At 46.4% G+C, this 21,505-nt stretch overlaps 1 protein-coding gene across 1 annotated transcript in view; it reads right to left on the bottom strand.

Moving 5' to 3' along the window:
• The window catches only part of SPRED2 (sprouty related EVH1 domain containing 2), a 139,756-nt gene that overhangs the window by 38,661 nt on the left and 79,590 nt on the right, over positions 1–21,505 (bottom strand). Inside the window, exons 2-4 of the mRNA XM_060230754.1 lie at positions 6,580–6,757; positions 4,605–4,773; positions 2,087–2,151 (exon numbers count right to left, since the gene is read on the bottom strand). Coding sequence (XP_060086737.1) covers positions 2,087–2,151; positions 4,605–4,773; positions 6,580–6,757 — 412 coding nt within the window. The remainder of the gene's footprint in view (positions 1–2,086; positions 2,152–4,604; positions 4,774–6,579; positions 6,758–21,505) is intronic.

Genomic DNA, 21,505 nt, shown 5'->3' on the forward strand with positions numbered 1-21,505 from the left:
GCTTCCTTTGGCCCGGGGACAACAAGGAGATTTTGAGTTCCCCATCTCAGTACTCTCTGGGGAACATTTTATGACACACACGGCCTGACATGGACTCATTTATGTCGAATCCAGCCCTCATGAGTTCGACACTCCTGCCCTAATGTATATTTTGCAAGCAAAGTCAATCTTCAAAAATCGATATCAGAAGAGCCAGATAGAGCATGTGGAGGAGCCCTTGTGGGGTGCAAGCCACAAAGCGAGTACCACTGCTTCATACAACTAGTATTTCCACCCAGCACCCTAGGCTCTTTGCCACAGACTCTTTGGACTCTACGAAGACCCCCTTTGCATATAAGTCACCAGGACGGCAGCCAAGCCGCCTGTGAAGAGAAACAAAGGCACCCGCGGCCACACAGGCGAATTCCCTGCGATTCGTTTTGATCTGTCACACCTGAAACCGGTGGCAGCTCCAGATTTGGACAGCCCCCCCCCCCATCTACCAAAGACCGCAACAAAGACTAGAGCCAATTCCGGGTTTTGATGGGCCCTGCGCCGAGAGTGCTCAACTCCCCGCTACCACCGCCAGGACCTCCATTTACACTTCCCTTTCTGCCCCAACTCATGCACCCCATGCAGCCAGTGCAACTTTGTCTTGTCTGTTCACAATGCCTCCCCATCTGGGGCTCTGTTTCTAGCAGGAGCTCCTCTGCATATTAGGCCACGCCCCCCGAGGTAGCCAATCCTCTAAGAGCTTACTGGACTCTTCATACAGAGCCTACTGTAAGCTCCAGGAGGATCGGCTACAACAGGGGTGTGTGGTCTAATACCAAGGGTGGAATTCTAGCAGGAGCTCCTCTGCGTATTAGGCCACGCCCCCCTGAGGTAGCCAATCCTCCAAGAGCTTACGGGGCTCTTCGTACAGAGCCTACTGTAAGCTCCAGGAGGATTAGCTACATCAGGGGTGTGTGGTCTAATATCAAGGGTGGAATTCTAGCAGGAGCTCCTCTGCATGTTAGGCCACGCCCCCTGAGGTAGCCAATCCTCCAAGAGCTTATGGGGCTCTTCGTACAGAGCCTACTGTAAGCTCCAGGAGGATCGGCTACAACAGGGGTGTGTGGTCTAATACCAAGGGTGGAATTCTAGCAGGAGCTCCTCTGCGTATTAGGCCACGCCCCCCTGAGGTAGCCAATCCTCCAAGAGCTTACGGGGCTCTTCGTACAGAGCCTACTGTAAGCTCCAGGAGGATTAGCTACATCAGGGGTGTGTGGTCTAATATCAAGGGTGGAATTCTAGCAGGAGCTCCTCTGCATGTTAGGCCACGCCCCCTGAGGTAGCCAATCCTCCAAGAGCTTATGGGGCTCTTCGTACAGAGCCTACTGTAAGCTCCAGGAGGATTAGCTACATCAGGGGTGTGTGGTCTAATATCAAGGGTGGAATTCTAGCAGGAGCTCCTCTGCATATTAGGCCACGCCCCCCCTGAGGTAGCCAATCCTCCAAGAGCTTATGGGACTCTTCGTACAGAGCCTACTGTAAGCTCCAGGAGGATTGGCTACATCAGGGGTGTGTGGTCTAATATCAAGGGTGGAATTCTAGCAGGAGCTCCTCTTCATATTAGGCCACACACCCCTGAGGTAGCCAATCCTCCAAGAGCTTACAGGGCTCTTCGTACAGGGCCTACTGTAAGCTCCAGGAGGATTGGCTACATCAGGGGTGTGTGGCCTAATATCCGGGGTGGAAGTAGCCAGTCTGGAGGGTTTTAAAAAAACCAGCCTGATGAAGCTCCATTCACAACACCCAGGTCCACCCCAAACATTGCATGCAGACCCATCACACTGCTTGCCCAGCTCACTGCCTGCAACTGAGCTCCAACATCAGGCTACCAGAAGTCAAAACCACGCAACCAGGGAGACTCCTGTCTACCCCTGGAGCTGAGCAATCTCGCGCTACTAGTAGCAGCGATGAGAAATTCCCCATTGTTTGCTCATACGCCCTCCCCGCACAAGTTTTCTCACATGCCCCCAACTTGTAACTTCTTCCCTTCACGTCCGTTTGAGCATGCCCAGATGATGCCTTCCCCGCGAGAACCAAAGCGAGCGGTACTCACCGTAAAGACGTCGTCGTCGCCGACCTCGGTCTCGTTGTGGATGGTGGAAGATGAAGTCGTGGATCCTAGGAAGAGACTCGATTATGTATGCTGTTTTTATAAACGGCCACTACGAGCTAGCAAACTGGTTTATGTCGGCCGCGAGGGGCTGGGGGTTACAGCTGACATCCTATCATTTTTCGGCCCAGCCCCTCACCTTGCCGTCAGCCAGTGTTTCAAAAGCCAAATGGCAACACAAGCAGACCAAGCGAAAAAAAAAGACCTAACAAAGAGGTCAGCTGCGTGTTTGGATCTGACGTACATGTTCTTCTGGACCGGGGCCAAAGATTTTTGGGGTTTTTTTTTTAAAAGAAGCAATTAATTTTATCGGGATATTCTTGGCGAGGTCTTCAGCAGGTCTTTGGACGCGGCTAAAGAAGGAATGAAGTTGTTTTAGGTAGGGTTGGAGAGGTGACTAAAACCTGCCTAAACATATTTAAATGTCTTTCAACTGAACGGGAAGGGTGCTTTCTTGAATATAAAGCAAGCTGGTCTTTCAAAAATACGACTTTTCTATTTGGATGTACAGAATCCCACAGGGACACACGAAGCGGCCTTATACTGAATCTTGCTTCATTCAAAGTCAACACTGTCTACTCAGATTGACAATGGTCCTCTAGGGCAGGGGTGACAAACAAGCAGTTCTATCAGGCCCCCAAGCAACCGACTGCTTCCTTCTCCCTATATCTTGCTTCCTTCTGCATTAAGTTTGCCTTGCAAGGCTTGCTCAATCGCGCAGGAGTTACAGAGCGAAGCCTCTGTTTTCTCCATTGGCCGAGGCTCCTCTCTTGGGGAGGAAGGAGGGGAGGCAGAGCTAGTTTTTCCAGGCTCTCTCAATCGCGCAGGAGTTACAGAGCCAAGCCTCTGTTTTCTCCATTGGCCGAGGCTCCTCTCTTGGGGAGGAAGGAGGGGAGGCAGAGCTAGTTTTTCCAGGCTCTCTCAATCGCGCAGCAGAGCTACTGAGCCAAGCCCCTCTTGAGAGAGATAAATGAATGCTGCCAAAACAGGAGAAGATGTATATACGCTTAAGCGAGAGGTAGCAATTTATTTTCTGTTATCGAGGTTTATATTTATTTAAGATGGTGAGGTTGTATGTAAAAAGGTTTACAGGGAGTCTTTACTGCATCCCCTATCTCCAGCTTGTTGAAAGTTGTCTTTTCTGTTTGTCTGTAGTCATTACTGTTTGTTACTTGTCGGTTAAAATAAAATATAAATAGCCAAGAGCCAAGCCTCTCTTCCTTCTCTTGGCTGAGACTCCTCCCCCTCCTGGTGCCCTGGGGAAGAAAGGAAAGAGCCAGAGCTTCCTTTGCTCAGTACCCTGGATCCCATGGGAGAAATACAAAGAAAGCACCTTTAAGACCAAGCGCTAACGTTTTAAGCATGCTTTAAGTTTATAAAAAATACATTTAATTGTTTTTGTCTGTGTCCTTTATAAAGTTTATATCTCTGTTACCTAATCTTAAATAGGTACATACCTGGCCTGGCCCAACAAGGTCTCATTTATGTCAGATCCGGCCCTCATAACAAATAAGTTTGACACCCCTGCTCTAGGGTCTCAGAAGGTCTTTCAAATCACCTACTGCCAGATCTTTCAACTGGAGAGGCTGGGGATTGAACCTGGGACCTTCTGTGTGCCAAGCAGATGCTCTACCACTGAGTCACAGGCCCTCCCTGAACAATCCCAACTCATTTATTCCAACACAAAGCAGGAGGTGATGTTGGAACTCCTAGGAGATATGAAAAGTTTGAAGTGGTGCAACTGCATTTGACAAGAAAATCTACAAAGAACCATCACCAGTAGCCAGGGGTGGAATTCTAGCAGGAGCTCCTTTGCATATTAGGCCGCACCCCCCCCCCAATGTAGCCGATTCTCCAAGAGCTTACAAAAATGAGCCTTGTAAGCTCTTGGAGGATTAGGGTTTGTAGAATCTTTCGGGCTCAAGTGCCGTGTTCTACTGGAGAAAGTTTTTCTTCCAGACGTTTCGTTCTCAGCTGCGGAGAACATCCTCAGTGGCGTTGCAGCCGGAGCAGGCGTTCTGACCTTCTTGGCTGCTGTGCATTGTTTATAACTTCTTTTGTAGCAGGAACTCCTTTGCATATTAGGCCACGCCCCCTGATGGAGCCAATCCTCCAAGAGCTTATAGGGCTCTTCGTACAGGGCCTACTGTAAGCTCAAGGAGGACTGGCTACATCAGGGGGGCGTGGCCTAATATGCAAAGGAGTTCCTGCTACAAAAGAAGCCCCGATGACATTCAACCCAAGGAGATATATAGTAAGTTGCTAGCATCTGATGTAGGAGTTCCTGGATTCGACAGCGGACTGAAAGCCAAATTTCAATCACGTTTCCTCTCCCTGCTCCCAAAACAAATGGTGATTTGGTATTTTCATTTAAGGTCTGGCAGACATGTGTTGAAAGGCTTTTAGGCCTTCAAGCTGTGACCAAAGACCCGGATTCTGCTGCAGTGTGGGTTCTGCTTACCTTCGTTGAGATCTTCGATGGCTTTCCTGACGCCTCTGTCAAACGCCCGCGCGTCTGCGGGGCTGAGGAACGTCAGCCCAAACTTGCGGTTGTCCACTCTCCAGTGATGGAACGTTGGGTTTGCTTTCGTGTAAATCAAGTCCTTTTTCACATAGCATTCCAGGACCACCTGGAGTTTTAAAGACAAACAGAGGCGAAGTGGTGTTTACCCGTGAAAGATGGGCGAGGGGTAATTCTCCTTATCGAGGTTGAAACGGTCTACTTCTGTGTCACACAGACAGCCTGCTTTTCCCATAGAGCTTGTGGATTTGCCAGCCTCCCGGTGGGCAGGAACGAGAGAGAAGTCACATCAAGATTAGCACAGACACAACCGCAGAGTTTACAGTGACCCAGTAATGAAACAATTCTCCATTGGCTGAGGCTCTTCTAAACCAAACTAAAACTAAACGACGATTTATCCACCGCGTCTTATAACTGCAAACGATGTAAATGCTTTCACAAAGGCACTACAAGGTTTCCGAAAAATTCAAGAGACAGTCCCAATGCTCATAGATAGATAGATAGATAATTTTATTTATATCCCGCCCTCCCCGCCGGAGCAGGCTCAGGGCGGCTAACAACATCATTCAAATTTCCCTTATACAAAAGACAAGGTTACATATAACATTAAACATTAACATTAAAAATTCTGATAGTTTAAAATTAATTAATTAAATTGATAAAAGCGCTAATGCTATTTGTTCTTTTATGATGGCGGTAATCATTAGCAATTTCTTTCTTCGTCAGCGAAAGCCAGTCGGAAGAGGAAGGTCTTGCAGGCCCTGCGGAATTGTTCAAGGTCCCACAGGGCCCGCATTTCCTCTGGAAGTTGGTTCCATAGGTTCGGGGCTACAGAGGAGAAGGCCCGATTGCGGGTGCATTGCAACTTCACCTCTCTCGGTCCGGGGGTGGTCAACAAGTTTTTTCCAGCTGACCTCAGCGCTCTCTGGGGTTCGTATGGGGAACAGGCTCAAGGCCTTGCCGTGCCTTTGTGAAAGTATTTACATCATTTGCAGTTATAAGACGCGGTGGATAAATCGTTGTTAGGGTTTTTTTTAAGTGGGAACTTTTTGTATAACTGTTATGAAAGGAGCACCCCAAGCTTGAAGGGTGGATTTGCACGGTGGACTCTACAGAATTACACTCCTCTCCCATGGCGCAGAGTGGTAAAGCTGCAGTACTGCAGTCTAAGCTCCCTGCTCATGACCTGAGTTCGATCCCAGCGGAAGCTGGTTCAGGTAGCCGGTTCCAGGTTGACTCAGCCTTCCATGGTCGGTAAAATGAGAACCCAGCTTGCTGGGGGGAAAGCATAGATGGCTGGAGAAGGAAATGGCAAACCACCCTGTAAAAAGTCTGCCATGAAAACGTCGTGATTTAAGAAACCTTCCCTTCCCTCCCCCCACCCCACCCCCTTTCTTTTCCATTCGATTGGGTGCAAAGCCTCAGGATCCCTCGGTTCTATAAACAGCTGGGCTTCCATCCACAAGACAAATGGCTCCCGCCTTCTCTCTCTACCAGCCCCCTGCTCTGAGCAGGCAGTGGGTATGAATAATTCACTGCCATTTACAAAAAAAGCTTGAATTACTCAGCGCCACCGTGACCGGCTTTGGGGATGCATCACACTTCCAATCCGTTATGTAGTTAACGAGAGGATTTAAGAAAAATCGAACGAAGAGCCAGTCGCACCTTCTGGTGTGAAGTGTTAAGGATATATGTATTATTTAATTTTTTTTTAAAAAAAGTCTTGGGAACATTAATGCACAGCTGCTGTTTTTGGCAGACGACAGATAACGCTCCTTTGAATTCAGAAAGAGGGCGGTTTTGCACGAAACGGCAGGCACGGTCTTGCGACCTGGGGAAGAAAGGTGTTAGCGTGTTTGGTTCCTTTTCTCTCTCGTTTTAAACAAAGAGCAGAGATTGAACGAGATTCGATTACCAGCTTGTCTTTTTGCCTTTCCCCGTGGATCAGGAATCCGCTTCTTCCATTGCCCTCGGGGTACATAACCTTGCAGACGCCAACTCGACTAAGACCGCCTCCTTCCTGCGGAAGCCACCCGCCGCTGGAGTCATCTCGGGTCATAACCACGGCTTTCACTCTAACGATATAGCTGTCACTGGAACAGATGACAAGAATGGGGGACGGTTAGCTCGGACAGGGAACAGGACAACTTTTAGCATCCTCCTCTAGGTGCAGAAGAGCCCCATGGAACAGAGAGTTAAAGCTGCAGTACTGCAGTTTTAAGCTCTGCTCATGACCCGAGTTCAATCCCCGGCAGAAGCTGGGTTTTCAGGTAGCTGGCTCGAGGTTGACTCAGCCTTCCATCCTTCCGATGTCGGTAAAATGAGTACCTGGCTTGCTGGGGGGGAAAGTGTAGATGACTGGGGAAGGCAGTGGCAAACCACCCCGTAAAAAGTCTGCTGTGAAAACGTGAAAGCAACGTCATCTCAGAGTCGGAAACGACTGGTGCTTGCACAGGGGACCTTTCCTTTCCTATGTGCAGAATCGAAACCTAGAGAAGGTCGGCAAACTTCCTCAGACGAAGACATTTTTTAACTCAAACACAGAATAGGATCTGCTGCTATCCAAACTCATGACGTCTTGCGATATCAGGAAAAAAAAAATCTTAACTAACTTGGGTGAACTGTTCTTAATCTGCCTGGATGAAACCTGAATTCTGTGACCTTTAAATTCCCTCCATAAAGCATTCAGATCTGTTAGAGGTTTTGTCTGTATGAACTAGGAAATATTTATTTTCTTCTATTTTTATCCCCGTCCTCTCTGTGAGCGGGTCAGGACAGGTTACACGTCATTTACAACGGACAAATGTCCAAATTTAAACAATCCCCCAAAGAGGCATTGAGCGCACACCTTATTCCAATATTCAAACACTACTTTTTCTTAAAACAGTTCACGTTGTTCTTTCTTTACCCATCTCAGTGTGCTGGTTGTATCAGTCACAAGCGATTCCCCTTTCTCAAAAAATCTAACTCCTTCTTTACAATTTCCACTTTGCGGACAAATGCCTGGCAGCCCTGAGTTTCGATCCCTGCTTATTTACAATTTGCATTATACATTCCCCGAAAAGTATAACTCCAGGGTTAAACATAAGAGAAGCCATGTTGGATCAGGCCAACGGCCCATCAAGTCCAACCCTCTGTGTCACACAGTGGCAAAAAATGTTATATACACACATACACTGTGGCTAATAGCCACTGATGGACCTCTGCTCCATATTTTTATCTAAACCCCTCTTGAAGGTGGCTATACTTGTGGCCGCCACCACCTCCTGTGGCAGTGAATTCCACATGTTAATCACCCTTTGGGTGAAGAAGTACTTCCTTTTATCCGTTTTAACCTGTCTGCTCAGCAATTTCATCGAATGCCCACGAGTTCTTGTATTGTGAGAAAGGGAGAAAAGGACTTCTTTCTCTACTTTCTCCATCCCATGCATTATCTTGTAAACCTCTCTCATGTCACCCCGCAGTCGACGTTTCTCCAAGCTAAAGAGTCCCAAGCGTTTCAACCTTTCTTCATAGGGGAAGTGCTCCAGCCCTTTAATCATTCTAGTTGCCCTTCTCTGCACCTTCTCTAATGCTATAATATCCTTTTTGAGGTGCGGCGACCAGAACTGCACACAGTACTCCAAATGAGACCGCACCATCGATTTATACAGGGGCATTATATTGGCCTCGAGATCACCTGTCATGTCTTCAATTCCACCAATAACACTTGTTCAAGATCTCATACGTGCCGAGATCTTCAGGGTCGTCCTATGCAGAGGGGCATTCGAGTCCAAAGAAAGCTTAAATACCACCCAAGTTTTCCAGAGTATGACCTTTAAAGAATCAAAGCTCCCTTCGTTAGACACCACCCGAGACTATCCTAGGCATTGTTACTCCAGGCTTAGCTTGCTGGAATCAACAGGCCCAGACTGAAGAAACTCTGTATTAGTATGCATCTTTTAACTATGAACAAGGAAGACCCCTTTTCTTTCCAAATAGAAAATGTATTCTTAAACATGTGGTCCGGTGGTTTACCAAAACCCAACAATATAGACTTATTGGACTATCTATGTGATGGTGATTGCTAAAAACCGGAAACTTGCAAAACCAGGGGTGGAATTCTAGCAGGAGCTCCTTTGCATATTAGGCCACACACCCCTGATGTAGCCAATCCTCCAAGAGCTTACAAGACTCTTTTTTGCAAGCTCTTGGAGGATTGGCTGTATCAGGGGGTGTGGCCTAATATGCAAAGGAGCTCCTGCTAAAATTCCAACCCTGGGCCTACAACTTACAAGGCTCATTGCTCCAGACATAAGAAGAAGATGATGATGATTTTGGGTTTATATCCCGCCCTCCACTCCAAATCTCAGGAGTCTCAGAGTGGCTCACAATCTCCTTTACATTCCTCCCCAACAACAGTCACCCTGTGAGGTGGGTGGAGTTAAGAGGACTCTCCCAGCAGCTGCCCTTTCAAGGACAACCTCTGCCAGAGCTATGACTGACCCAAGGCCATTCCAGCAGGTGCAAGTGGAGGAGTGGGGAATCAAACCCGGTTCTCCCAGATAAGAGTCCGCACACTTCACCACTACACCAAACTGGCTCTTAAGAACATAAGAGAAGCCATGTTGGATCAGGCCAATGGTCGATCTAGTCCAACACTCCGTCACACAGTGGCCAAAAAACCAGGTGCTATCAGGAGATCCATCAGTGGTTCCTGATTTGGATGTCCTGTGCAGAGGTAGGCAATGGAAAACCACCTCTGTAGGTCTCTTGCTTTGAAAACCTTTCAGGGTCGCCGTAAGTCACATATGACCACTTGATAGAACGTACCACCACCACCAGTGGAAATTACAGCGTTAACCCTTCACAAATGTCGGGTCCTTTAAAAAGGGAGTATAATGCCACCCATAGAAAGGCAATGGTCCTATCCAAGAGACCTGCTGCCATACTAAAACACTTTTAAGACTAACCCAACTCATTGGTCTTAAAGGTGCAACTCGATTTCCATTTCTACTTAAGTTTACAACACACAGGCACGGCTGCTCTTTCGAAAGGATTATGCCAACTGGCCGAAGTTACTCTTTTAGCTCAGTTGAAGATCTGTGGTGCTAAAAGCGTTATGGGGGAAAACGCTCGGCTCAAGACTCTCCAGCTGCCTAGCAACCCACCGGTCCTGTATTTAAAGGTTCTTATTCATCCCGCCCAGGAAAAGAAGCTGTAACAATTCTCATGCCCAGGAAGATCTTGCAGAAGACTACTCTGTAGTTGTAACACTTTACTTTGCATAGGGGAACAACGTGCTACATGAGATCTTCCCAGTGTCCCCATTTTCAGCATCAGATAGCTTTCCACAGCATGGAAGTTAGGGCTGTAGAGCCCCAGTGGGGATGGGGAATCTCTCGCCCCCAGATCCTGTTGCCCTCCGTTGCTCTGAGCACCAGTGAAGGAATTAAAACAAACAAGCATATGAACACACACCAGCCCCGTTCTGTGTGGCGGTACTTCACTTCCAGTAAAAACCTGGGAAGTGTCACAGGGTAGCTCTAGGAATCACTGGGAACACTGTTTTACCACAGTTCCCAGCAATTCCTAGAGCTACCCCTAATATTTATATATTGCTATTTATCATCCATCTATCCATCATCCATCCATCATCCATCCATCATCTATCCATCATCCATCCATCATCCATCCATCATCCATCCATTCATCCTTCCATCATCCATCCATCATCTATCCATCACCCGTTTTCAGATTTGTTATAGGATGAGCATTAAAGCACAAATATACACGAGCTCAGTGGTTCAGCATTTGATTTTCTACAGTGGTCAACCAGATGTTTCTGAGAAGCCAACCACTATCACACACGGGACCCTAGCTGCCCTCTACTATGAACCCCAAGCAAGCGGCATTGTGACTTTGCCTACGGAGGCTATATTTCAGCCCTTGACGGCCATCTCCTTTGCCAAAACTCCCTCGACTACCCCATAAGAGTCTAAGAAACTCACTCGAAGAACCATCAGGACACATTTCCACTTGAGCGACGTGCATATCCAAGATCATAAGAGTTGGAAGGGACCTCCAGGGTCATCTAGTCCAACCCCCTGCACAATGCAGGAAACTCACAAACACCTCTCCCCACCCAGCGACACCTGCTCCACTCTCACAAGATGGTTAAAAAAACAACACACCAACAGGACTCCTGGCCATACTGGCCTGGAGAAAAATTGCTGCCTGACCCCAATGTGGTAATCAGCATTCCCCTGGGCGTCTAAGAAAGAGAACTGAGCACTGATGCAGCCCTTCCTGCCCTCCTTCTCCCGATCTGCCGAAGATCACAGGCTCCACATTGCTGTCAAATGGCTGTCTAGCCTCTGTTTAAAAACCTCCAAGGAAGGAGAGCCCACCACCTCCCAAGGAGGAAGCCTGTTCCAATGAGGAACCACTCTAAACTCACAAACACCTCCCCTTAAATTCACAGGATCTTCATCGCTGTCTGATGGTCATCTAGCCTCTGCTTAAAAACCTTCAAGGAAGGAGAGCCCACCACCTCCCAAGGAGGAAGCCTTTTCCACTGAGGAACCGCTCTAAACTCACAAACACCTCTCCTTAAATTCACAGGATCTTCATCGCGGTCCGATGGCCATCTAGCCTCTGCTTAAAAACCTCCAAGGAAGGAGAACCCACCACCTCCCAAGGAGGAAGCCTGTTCCACTGAGGAACTGCTCTAAACTCACAAACACCTCCCCCTTAAATTCACAGGATCTTCATCGCTGTCCGATGGCCATCTAGCCTCTGCTTAAAAACCTCCAAGGAAGGAGAGCCCATCACCTCTAAAGGAAGCCTCTTCCACTGAGGAACCGCTCTAAACTCACAAACACCTCCCCTTAAATTCACAGCATCTTCATCGCTGTCAGATGGCCATCTAGCCTCTGCTTAAAAACCTGCAAGGAAGGAGAGCCCACCACCTCCCAAGGAGGAAGCCTGTTCCAATGAGGAGCCACTCTAAACTCAGAAACACCTCCCCCCTAAATTTACAGGATCTTCATCGCTGTCCGATGGCCATCTAGCCTCTGCTTAAAAACTTCCAAGGAAGGAGAGCCCCCCCACCTCCTGAGGAAGCCTGTTCCACTGAAGAATGGCTCTAACGGTCAGGAGGTTCTTCTTAATGTCTAGCTGAAAACTCTTTTGATTTGATTTCATCCCTTTGGTTCTGGTCCAACCTTCTGGGGCCACAGAAAACAACTTCACACCATCCTCTACATGACACCCCTGGAAGATGCTGTTTCCAAAATACAAAAAAGAACAATGGAAAAGATGGGGGCAATCATTCAGGAGGTCTGTCCCAGAACCTACTGGAAGAAGCCTCGCGCAACCCACTGATTTGGAAACACTGCACTGACTACCCCACGCCCAGAAAGAGTTGTGCTAAAATCAGTACAGTGCATTTCCTTAATCTTGGCTTCCTCTCTTTTTAAAAATTAAAGGTGATTCACTTTAGCAGACCTGAGGTATCGATTTTATATAATGCTTTTAAGGCCATTCTGAAGTGGATTCAGTGCATTTCTTCTGGAAAGAAAGGATTTCAAAAAAAACAAAACCAAACCAAAAACCAGGCTTGCAGCTACTGTATCGTATTACTTCAGCTGAAAACACAGCGGTGACCCTTTCTGCCTTTCGAAATACATAACCAGAAAACGTTTCCTGGAATGCCTGCATCCTGCACTTTGGCAAGCGTAGGGGCTTTTGGCTGAGATGCAGGATATATGCACAAAACGATCTACATTTGTTTAACTGTCTTCCCTGGATACTGGAAGCCTTCTCTAGCGCCTCAATATTTTTATTGCTTCAAAGCAATAAAAAGCAAGTAAGCAGATATACTGAAGTTTGAACATGGGATTCATTGGTACAGAGTTCTACTATTACAAGCAGTCTGTTGCTTCTGGTGGACCACGGCAGAAATATCCATCAATGGTGGAGGTGCCAACCTTCAGGTGCCAACTGGAGGTTTCCGGAGACTGCAAATGATTCCCAGAAAACCAAGGTCAGTTCTCCTGGAGAAAATGGCTGCTTTGGAGGGTGGACCTTATGGAACTATACTCTCCCCAAACCCCACCCTAAGAACATAAGAGAAGCCATGTTGGATCAGGCCCATGGCCCACCCAGTCCAACACTCTGTGTCACATAAGAACATAAGAGAAGCCATGTTGGATCAGGCCCATGGCCCACCCAGTCCAACACTCTGAGTCACATAAGAACCTAAGAGAAGCCATGTTGAATCAGGCCAATGGCCCATCTAGTCCAACACTCTGTGTCACATAAAAACATAAGAGAAGCCATGTTGGATCAGGCCAATGGCCCATCCAGTCCAACACTCTGTGTCACATAAGAACATAAGAGAAGCCATGTTGGATCAGGCCAATGGCCCACCCAGTCCAACACTCTGTGTCACATAAGAACATAAGAGAAGCCATGTTGGATCAGCCAATGGCCCATCTAGTCCAACACTCTGTGTCACATAAAAACATAAGAGAAGCCATGTTGGATCAGGCCAATGGCCCATCCAGTCCAACATTCTGTGTCACATAAGAACATAACAGAAGCCATGTTGGATCAGGCCAATGGCCCATCCAGTCCAACACTCTGCGTAACATAAAAACATAAGAGAAGCCATGTTGGATCAGGCCAATGGCCCATCTAGTCCAACACTCTGTGTCACATAAAAACATAAGAGAAGCCATGTTGGATCAGGCCAATGGCCCATCCAGTCCAACAATCTGTGTCACATAAGAACATAAGAGAAGCCATGTTGGATCAGGCCAACGGCCCATCCAGCCCAACACTCTGGGTCACACAGTGGCCAAAAACCCCCAAGTGCCATCAGGAGGTCCACCAGTGAGGCCAGGACACTAGAAGCCCAACCACTGTGCCTCCCCTCACAAGCACCAAGAATACAGAGCATCACTGCCCCAGATAGTGAGTTCCAACAATACGCTGTGGCTAACTGCCACTGATGGACCTCTGCTCCATATGCTTATCCAATCCCCTCTTGAAGCTGTCTATGCTTGTAGCTGCCACCACCTCCTGTGGCAGTGAATTCCATGTGTTAATCACCCTTTGGGTGAAGAAGTATTTCCTTTTATCAGCTCTAACCCGATTGCTCAGCAATTTCGTTGAATGTCCACGAGTTTATTTATTTATTTAATTCGATTTATATCCCGCCCTACCCCACCGAGGTGGGCTCAGGGCGGCTTACAACATAAAAAGCTAACAAAAATCAGTTTAAAATACATTAATAATTATACAATAAAATACATAAAAACACATAAAGCTCACTTCAATATGTATTATGCTACCTTTCCTTAAATCAATTCTTCAATATTCCAGTATTCAATAATCTGATGTTCGAGATTTGAATATTCAGGCATTCCGATAACAATTAATTATATGCCAACCGGAAGAGGGCTGTTTTGCAGGCCCTGCGGAACTGTTCAAGGCTCCGCAGGGCCCTCACCTCCTCCGGGAACTGATTCCACCAGTTCCGGGAGCTGATTCCACCAACAGGGAGCTGCAATCGAAAAGGCCCTGGTCGCTTTCAGACGGGCCTCCTTTGGCCCAGGGATTATAAGGAGGTTCTGAGACCCCGATCTCAGCACTCTCTGGGGAACATGTGGGGAGAGACGGTCCCTAAGGTAGGCAGGTCCTAGGCCATAAAGGGCTTTAAAGGTCATAACCAGCACCTATCCCATGCATAATCTTGCAAACACCCTATCCACCCCCAAAACCTCCAGGTATTTCCCTATCCATAACTGGCAACCTTAGTCAGCTCCCAGGTTTCAAGGCATTTAATTAGAACTCTGTTTTTTTGGACTACAATCTATTTAGTTTATTCTGCCTTTTGTCTTTGTGTGTATGTTCGTGTGTTTGTGCCTGTCACTTTCTAACCATTCGTTTGACATCACAATCGGAGTTGTCAGCTTCCAGCTGGGGGCCTGGAGATTTCCCAGAAATACAACTTCACTCCATACTACAATTTGGGGCTGTATGAACAGAAGTATAGTATCCAGATCACGTGAAATTATATCACTTTACTCTGCTCTGGTAAGACCTCACCTGGAGTATTGTGTTCAGTTTTGGGCACCACATTTTAAGAAGGATGCAGACAAACTGGAACGGGTTCAGAGGAGGGCGACGAAGATGATGAGGGGTCTGGAAACCAAGTCTTATGAAGGAAGGTTGAAGGAGCTGGGCATGTTTAACCTGGAGAGGAGGCGGCTGAGAGGTGATAGGATCACCATCGTCAAGTACTTGAAGGGCTGTCACATAGAGGAGGGTGTGGAATTGTTTTCTGTTGCCCCAGATGGTAAGATCAGAACCAGTGGGTTGAAATTAAATCAGAAGAGTTACCAGTTCAATATTAGGAAGAACTTCCCGACAAGAGTGCTTCCTCAGTGGAACAGGCTTTCTCAGGAGGTGGTGGGCTCTCTTTCATTGGAGGTTTTTAAACAGAGGATAGATGGCCATCTGGCAGCAATGAGGATCCTGTGAATTTAGGGAGAAGTATTTGTGAATTTCCTGCAATGTGCAGGGGGTTCGACTAGATGACCCTGGGGGTCCCTTCCAACTCCATGATTCTATGAAAGATTGAACTTCGAAGATTTCTGACCTATGGACTGGGGGTTTCCTGTCTAAAGGACTAAAGACTTCTCCTGAGAACTTTGAAATTTTACAAAATTGGATTCCCTCGCCTTTTGTTTTGGCTTTTTTGTTATGTGTTCTGTTCTGGAGTACTTACAATAAGATGAGTCACACTGTTGGTTTGATACAAGTTTTATTGTTAAATTTGCCATATATTTAAAGATGTATGAGATTTTCTTGCAGAGAGGCTGGTAACATGTGGGCTTGAGTTCAATCCAGTCACTTCTAGCCGTTTGTCTCATTTGTCTGGCTAAACTTCCAGTTGGGGACTGGTGATTTCCCCAGAATGACAAATTCTCTCCCTACGACAGAAATCAGTTCCCTTGGAAAAAATGGCTACTTTGGAGGGCAGACTGTATAGCATTGTACCCTGCTGAGGTCCCTTCTCCTTCTCTTTCCAGGTTCCACCCCCTAAAATCTCCAGGTATTTCTCAACCCAATAGCCGACAAACCAATAGTTTTGCAACGGCAGCTCAAGCGGAAATTCTGGCTAAGCTTGCGTTGGAGTATCAGCAGTCCAAAAGCAGCTCATAAAAATTCTCGGGACCTTAATTAGAGCGGTGCAATGACTCCACGCTAACTCATTAGGGCCGCAGAGCCAACGGTTCTGGAACTATGGAAAAGATTAGGAAATCGAGATAACCTTAAAAGAGTGCCATTATTCGATGTGCCCGAAATACACCCACCTTGGTGACAATTCCATCCCATCGGTCCAGAGTTGGATTTATGCACAAGCTGAGTCAACTATAGTTTTGGGCCTCAAATTATAAGGTGTCTCTAAGTTGTTGTTGTTGTTGTTTCAAAAAAACCCCCCTAAAATTACTGAATTACCGTTTTGGGGGGTAATGCTTCGGGCTTTTGTCATAGTTTAGGGCTCTTAACGTAAGAGCCACATAGAATATACATCAGATGTTTGAGAGCTGTAAGTCATGAGCATCACATGTTTGAGGGAGGGAAGGAAGGAAGGAAAAATAGATGGGAGAGGTGAAAAGAAGGCAACTTTGGAAAAAGTGCAGAAAAGGGCAACTAGAATGGTTAAAGGGTTGGAACACTTTCCCTATGAAGAAAGGTTAAAACGCTTGGGAGAGGTGAAAAGAAGGCAACTTTGGAAAAAGTGCAGAAAAGGGCAACTAGAACGGTTAAAGGGTTGGAACACTTTCCCTATGAAGAAAGGTTAAAACGCTTGGGAGAGGTGAAAAGAAGGCAACTTTGGAAAAAGTGCAGAAAAGGGCAACTAGAACGGTTAAAGGGTTGGAACACTTTCCCTATGAAGAAAGGTTAAAACGCTTGGGAGAGGTGAAAAGAAGGCAACTTTGGAAAAAGTGCAGAAAAGGGCAACTAGAACGGTTAAAGGGTTGGAACACTTTCCCTATGAAGAAAGGTTAAAACGCTTGGGAGAGGTGAAAAGAAGGCAACTTTGGAAAAAGTGCAGAAAAGGGCAACTAGAACGGTTAAAGGGTTGGAACACTTTCCCTATGAAGAAAGGTTAAAACGCTTGGGAGAGGTGAAAAGAAGGCAACTTTGGAAAAAGTGCAGAAAAGGGCAACTAGAACGGTTAAAGGGTTGGAACACTTTCCCTATGAAGAAAGGTTAAAACGCTTGGGAGAGGTGAAAAGAAGGCAACTTTGGAAAAAGTGCAGAAAAGGGCAACTAGAACGGTTAAAGGGTTGGAACACTTTCCCTATGAAGAAAGGTTAAAACGCTTGGGAGAGGTGAAAAGAAGGCAACTTTGGAAAAAGTGCAGAAAAGGGCAACTAGAACGGTTAAAGGGTTGGAACACTTTCCCTATGAAGAAAGGTTAAAACGCTTGGGGCTCTTTAGCTTGGAGAAACGTCGACTGCGGGGTGACATGATAGAGGTTTACAAGATTATGCATGGGATGGAGAAAGTAGAGAAAGAAGTCCTTTTCTCCCTTTCTCACAATACAAGAACTCGTGGGCATTCAATGAAACTGCTGAGCAGTCAGGTTAAAACGGATAAAAGGAAGTACTTCTTCACCCAAAGGGTGATTAACATGTGGAATTCACCGCCACAGGAGGTGGTGGCAGCTACAAGCACAGCCAGCTTCAAGAGGGGATTGGATAAAAATATGGAGCAGAGGTCCATCAGTGGCTATTAGCCACTGTGTGTGTGTGTGTGTATACTGGCCACTGTGTGATACAGAGTGTTGGGTTGGATGGGCCACTGGCCTGATCCAACATGGCTTCTCTTATGTTCTTATGTGACACAGAGTGTTGGACTGGATGGGCCATTGGCCTGATCCAACATGGCTTCTCTTATGTTCTTATGTGACACAGAGTGTTGGACTGGATGGGCCATTGGCCTGACCCAGCATGGCTTCTCTTATGTTCTTATGTGACTTAGAGTGTTGGACTGGATGAGCCACTGGCCTGATCCAACATGGCTTCTCTTATGTTCTTATGTGACACAGAGTGTTGGACTGGATGGGCCATTGGCCTGATCCAACATGGCTTCTCTTATGTTCTTATGTGACACAGAGTGTTGGACTGGATGGGCTATTGGCCTGATCCAACATGGCTTCTCTTATGTTCTTCTGTGACACAGAGTGTTGGACTGGATGGGCCATTGGCCTGATCCAACATGGCTTCCCTTATGTTCTTATGTGACACAGAGTGTTGGACTGGATGGGCCATTGGCCTGATTCAACATGGCTTCTCTTACGTTCTTTACCTTTAAATGCATTATCCCTGCCACGGGCTGGCTTTGCTTGGAGAAGTGATTTAAAGAGAGAGATGCCTTCTCCAAGCTGGCTGACAGGTGGTGGGAGCTTTGAGAGCCACAGAATGTGTGTCAGAGAGCCACACGTGCCTCCCGAGCCACAGTTCGGCCACGCGTGACCAAGACTGGTTGAATTCTAGACCTCACTGAAGCTTCATCACCACCCTTGTCCCTGAACTATAAATAGTTTCAGATTCAGGTGAGCAGCTGTGTTGGTCTGAAGCAGTGGGACAAAGGTTAAGTCCAGTGGTCAGCGAAGCTTCATTCAAGATACAAGCTATTTTGTGCATGCATTCTTCAGATGTTATCTGAAGAAGCAGAAAAGGTCCAGGAGCACCTTAAGGACGAACAAAATTTGTGGCTGGGTATGAGCTTTGATGAGTTACCACTCACTTCTTCAATCAATCAATCAATCAATCAATCAATTTATTCGGCCAATGACCAGTACAAGTCAAAAGCAAAAACTGTTCAATAAAACATTTAAGAATAAAATTGATCTAAATAGAACAGGAATCTCTCTAAGATTAAACATTTAAAATCCGTGCGTAAGAATTTAAAACCTGGACCTATTATATGGCTCTAAAATTTAGAATCTACACCTAAAATTTCACGCCGAATTGTACAAGCTGCTGAGAAAAATTCAGCACAGCTAATAGTGACCTGCGGATTCGCGCCCATCGAAAGCTTCCTTAAAATACCTGCATCAGAGCAACCTAAGTAATTAGAACGAACTTCCTGATGGAAACGACAACAAAACGGTACATGTTCTATAGATTCCACCTCATCAGTGCCACATGGACAGCTTCTCTCCTTCAAGGGAGTCGTTTAAAATCTCCCATCTACAACTGCAGATGGGAGGGCTCGCCATCTTGCCACTCACTTCTTCAGATATGGCTAGGACAGGGGTGGCCAAACTTGCTTAACATAAGAGCCACAAAGAATAAACATCAGTTGTTTGAGAGTCTTAAGACATGAACACCAAACAGTTGAGAGCCGCAAGACATGAACGTCAGACATTTGAGAGCCACAAAACATGAACATCAGATGTTCAAGAGCCACAAGGAAGGGAAGGAGGGAGAAAAATAGATGGGGGAAGGAGGGAGAGGTGGAAAGAAAGCAACTTTAAATGCATTCTCCAAGCCGCCATCTGGCTTGGCTTAGAGAACAGATTTAAAGAGACAAATGTTTTCTCCAAGTCAGCTGACGGGGCATTGGGGGCTTCAAGAGCCACACAATATGTGTGAAAGAGCCACATGCGGCTTCCAAGTCTCAGTTTGGCCGCCCCTGAGCTAGAATGTGAGTTCATCTGCCCTAAACTATAAACTATTAGAAAATGAAGTGATTTTAGGTGCCCAAATGACACCAGCAGGCAAAGGGCAATGGCAGGTGATTGACAATACAAGGCATGATTGGATTAGGTGTTATATGCAGAGGGGTAGTAGGCATCAGGAAACCTAGATCTTGATTCAGTCCTGGAGGGTGCATTGTTTTGAGCTTCATTATTGTTGCAATTCTGCAATGGACAAACACAGCTACCTACCAATCTCGATCCATCTGCAGAAGTGTGCGCGCGCATGAAAGCTCATACCTCGAACAGAACTTTGTTGTCTCAAAAGTGCCACCGCAGTCAAACTCCGTTCCATAAACAGGTTTTCTATTGCAACCACATCTAATACCTCATTGCCAAAAACATTTCATGTTCACGGTAACTGCATTTTGCTTTGCTGCTTCATTGCCAATACGATCCAGATGGTACATGTGTAGGGGCATAGAACATAAAAAGTTTTGTGTTGTTTTAGTTATAGTAGAAAATCATGATTATGGAAAACAAGCATAGCTATGCGTAGACTTTCTGTTTATATTGTATCGTGTTACCCGGCTCCAAGGTGGACAGAATTTATCATACTTCCATCCGAACTGGTGCACGAAACCGCAAAGTCCTCAGCAAGACAAATTCCATTCTAGGGCGCATCGAACACTTTCCCTTGGATTCAGAAATATCCCAGTCCCAAAACGAACATTTGGCAAAGACAGTCGTCGGCTTTTAAGAATGGAGAGCTCTTAATAAGTCCGGGATTTACAATGGCATAATCACATGGTTCTGAAGCACCCACTCAGCAAAAAGGAACATTATTAGTGTCAGAGGTCAAAGGTGGGAGGCTGTTAAACAGGGGGACACAAAAGGAAAGAGCGGAAATCCAATAAGGAAGCAAGTTAAGGGCTGAATCTTCGTTCGGAATCGTCGCTAATTCCATTCAGCTTCACATTTGGCATCTGCGTTCCCAAGATGGAATGGTAAAAAAAAGAGCCGACCAGATTGATGCGATTACCTTTTAAAAAAAGAACATTTTACTGGATAACTGGTGGGTGGTTTTAGACTCTTTGAAGACTAAAAGAGAACATAGTAAATTCTCATCGCAAACCTGCCGGAGACACCATTGAACGATACCGCTCCTCTGATCTTTTCCTTAAGAAAACCAAAGCTCTCCCATCCGAGTTAATCGTCTATTGTACGCAATCTAATCCCCCCCCACATTGCTGTCTTTCACATACGGGCCGCATGCACTGCTGCCTTGTTCGAAAGAACAGACACCCAACACTTTGTTGCCCATAACACTGTCTGGATAGCTCTGTGCAAGTGCCGAAATGTCGAGGTTATTAGCACAAACTCTTGTTATTTATGGGCCAACAACACATTTAGGTGGCAGACTTCTGGATTTGGGCCACATCAGACAGCAGGTATGAAGCTGATCGGATATCATATTTTTGCGTGATTCTGCATGGCGAGCACGCTCTGTATGTGTGCTCATTAACTGCTCCGCCATGTTTTTCCGTATCATGCGGAAACAGCAGCTCTAACCGACGGATCGGCATGCTTTGAGCAAAAATCTCAAAGGTAATCCGAGGCTGAAAGATGTTTATACGCTGAAGCCAATAGATGTCTTATACATCATTATTTTTTTAAAACTGTGATTGCACAAGAAGGACAGCAAAGAAGAAACCTACTTCCACGCTGGGGGAATGTGCTGTTTGGGAGAAAGGTAGTCACTGATGAATGGTCTCACAAACAGTCTTCCGCTGGGTAAGTCAACCGGGGTTGTTTTTGCATGGCTGCTTTGAAGTACTGCAGGTTCCTGAATGATAAAACAGCGGTTGACTCCCGTAAAAATTACTACTAGAATATTGTATGGAATACATGTATATGTGACATCAAGTCTTAAGGTAGAACGTGCCTCTATCAAAGCAGTTCACAACCTTTCTGAACCTTGAAAGTCTGACAACAGTGTGGTGGGTGCTGCCACAAAATGGCAGCCACATGAGGCAGACTCAGTCATGAAATGGCTGCCACAGGCTATGTTCAGTCATACCATGAAGACCCTTGTGTTGTGGTGCCAGCTGTCATCAAGGCAACATTTTAATGA

This window comes from Heteronotia binoei, chromosome 1 (genome assembly GCF_032191835.1).
Source record: "Heteronotia binoei isolate CCM8104 ecotype False Entrance Well chromosome 1, APGP_CSIRO_Hbin_v1, whole genome shotgun sequence".
NCBI classification, from domain to species: domain Eukaryota; kingdom Metazoa; phylum Chordata; class Lepidosauria; order Squamata; family Gekkonidae; genus Heteronotia; species Heteronotia binoei.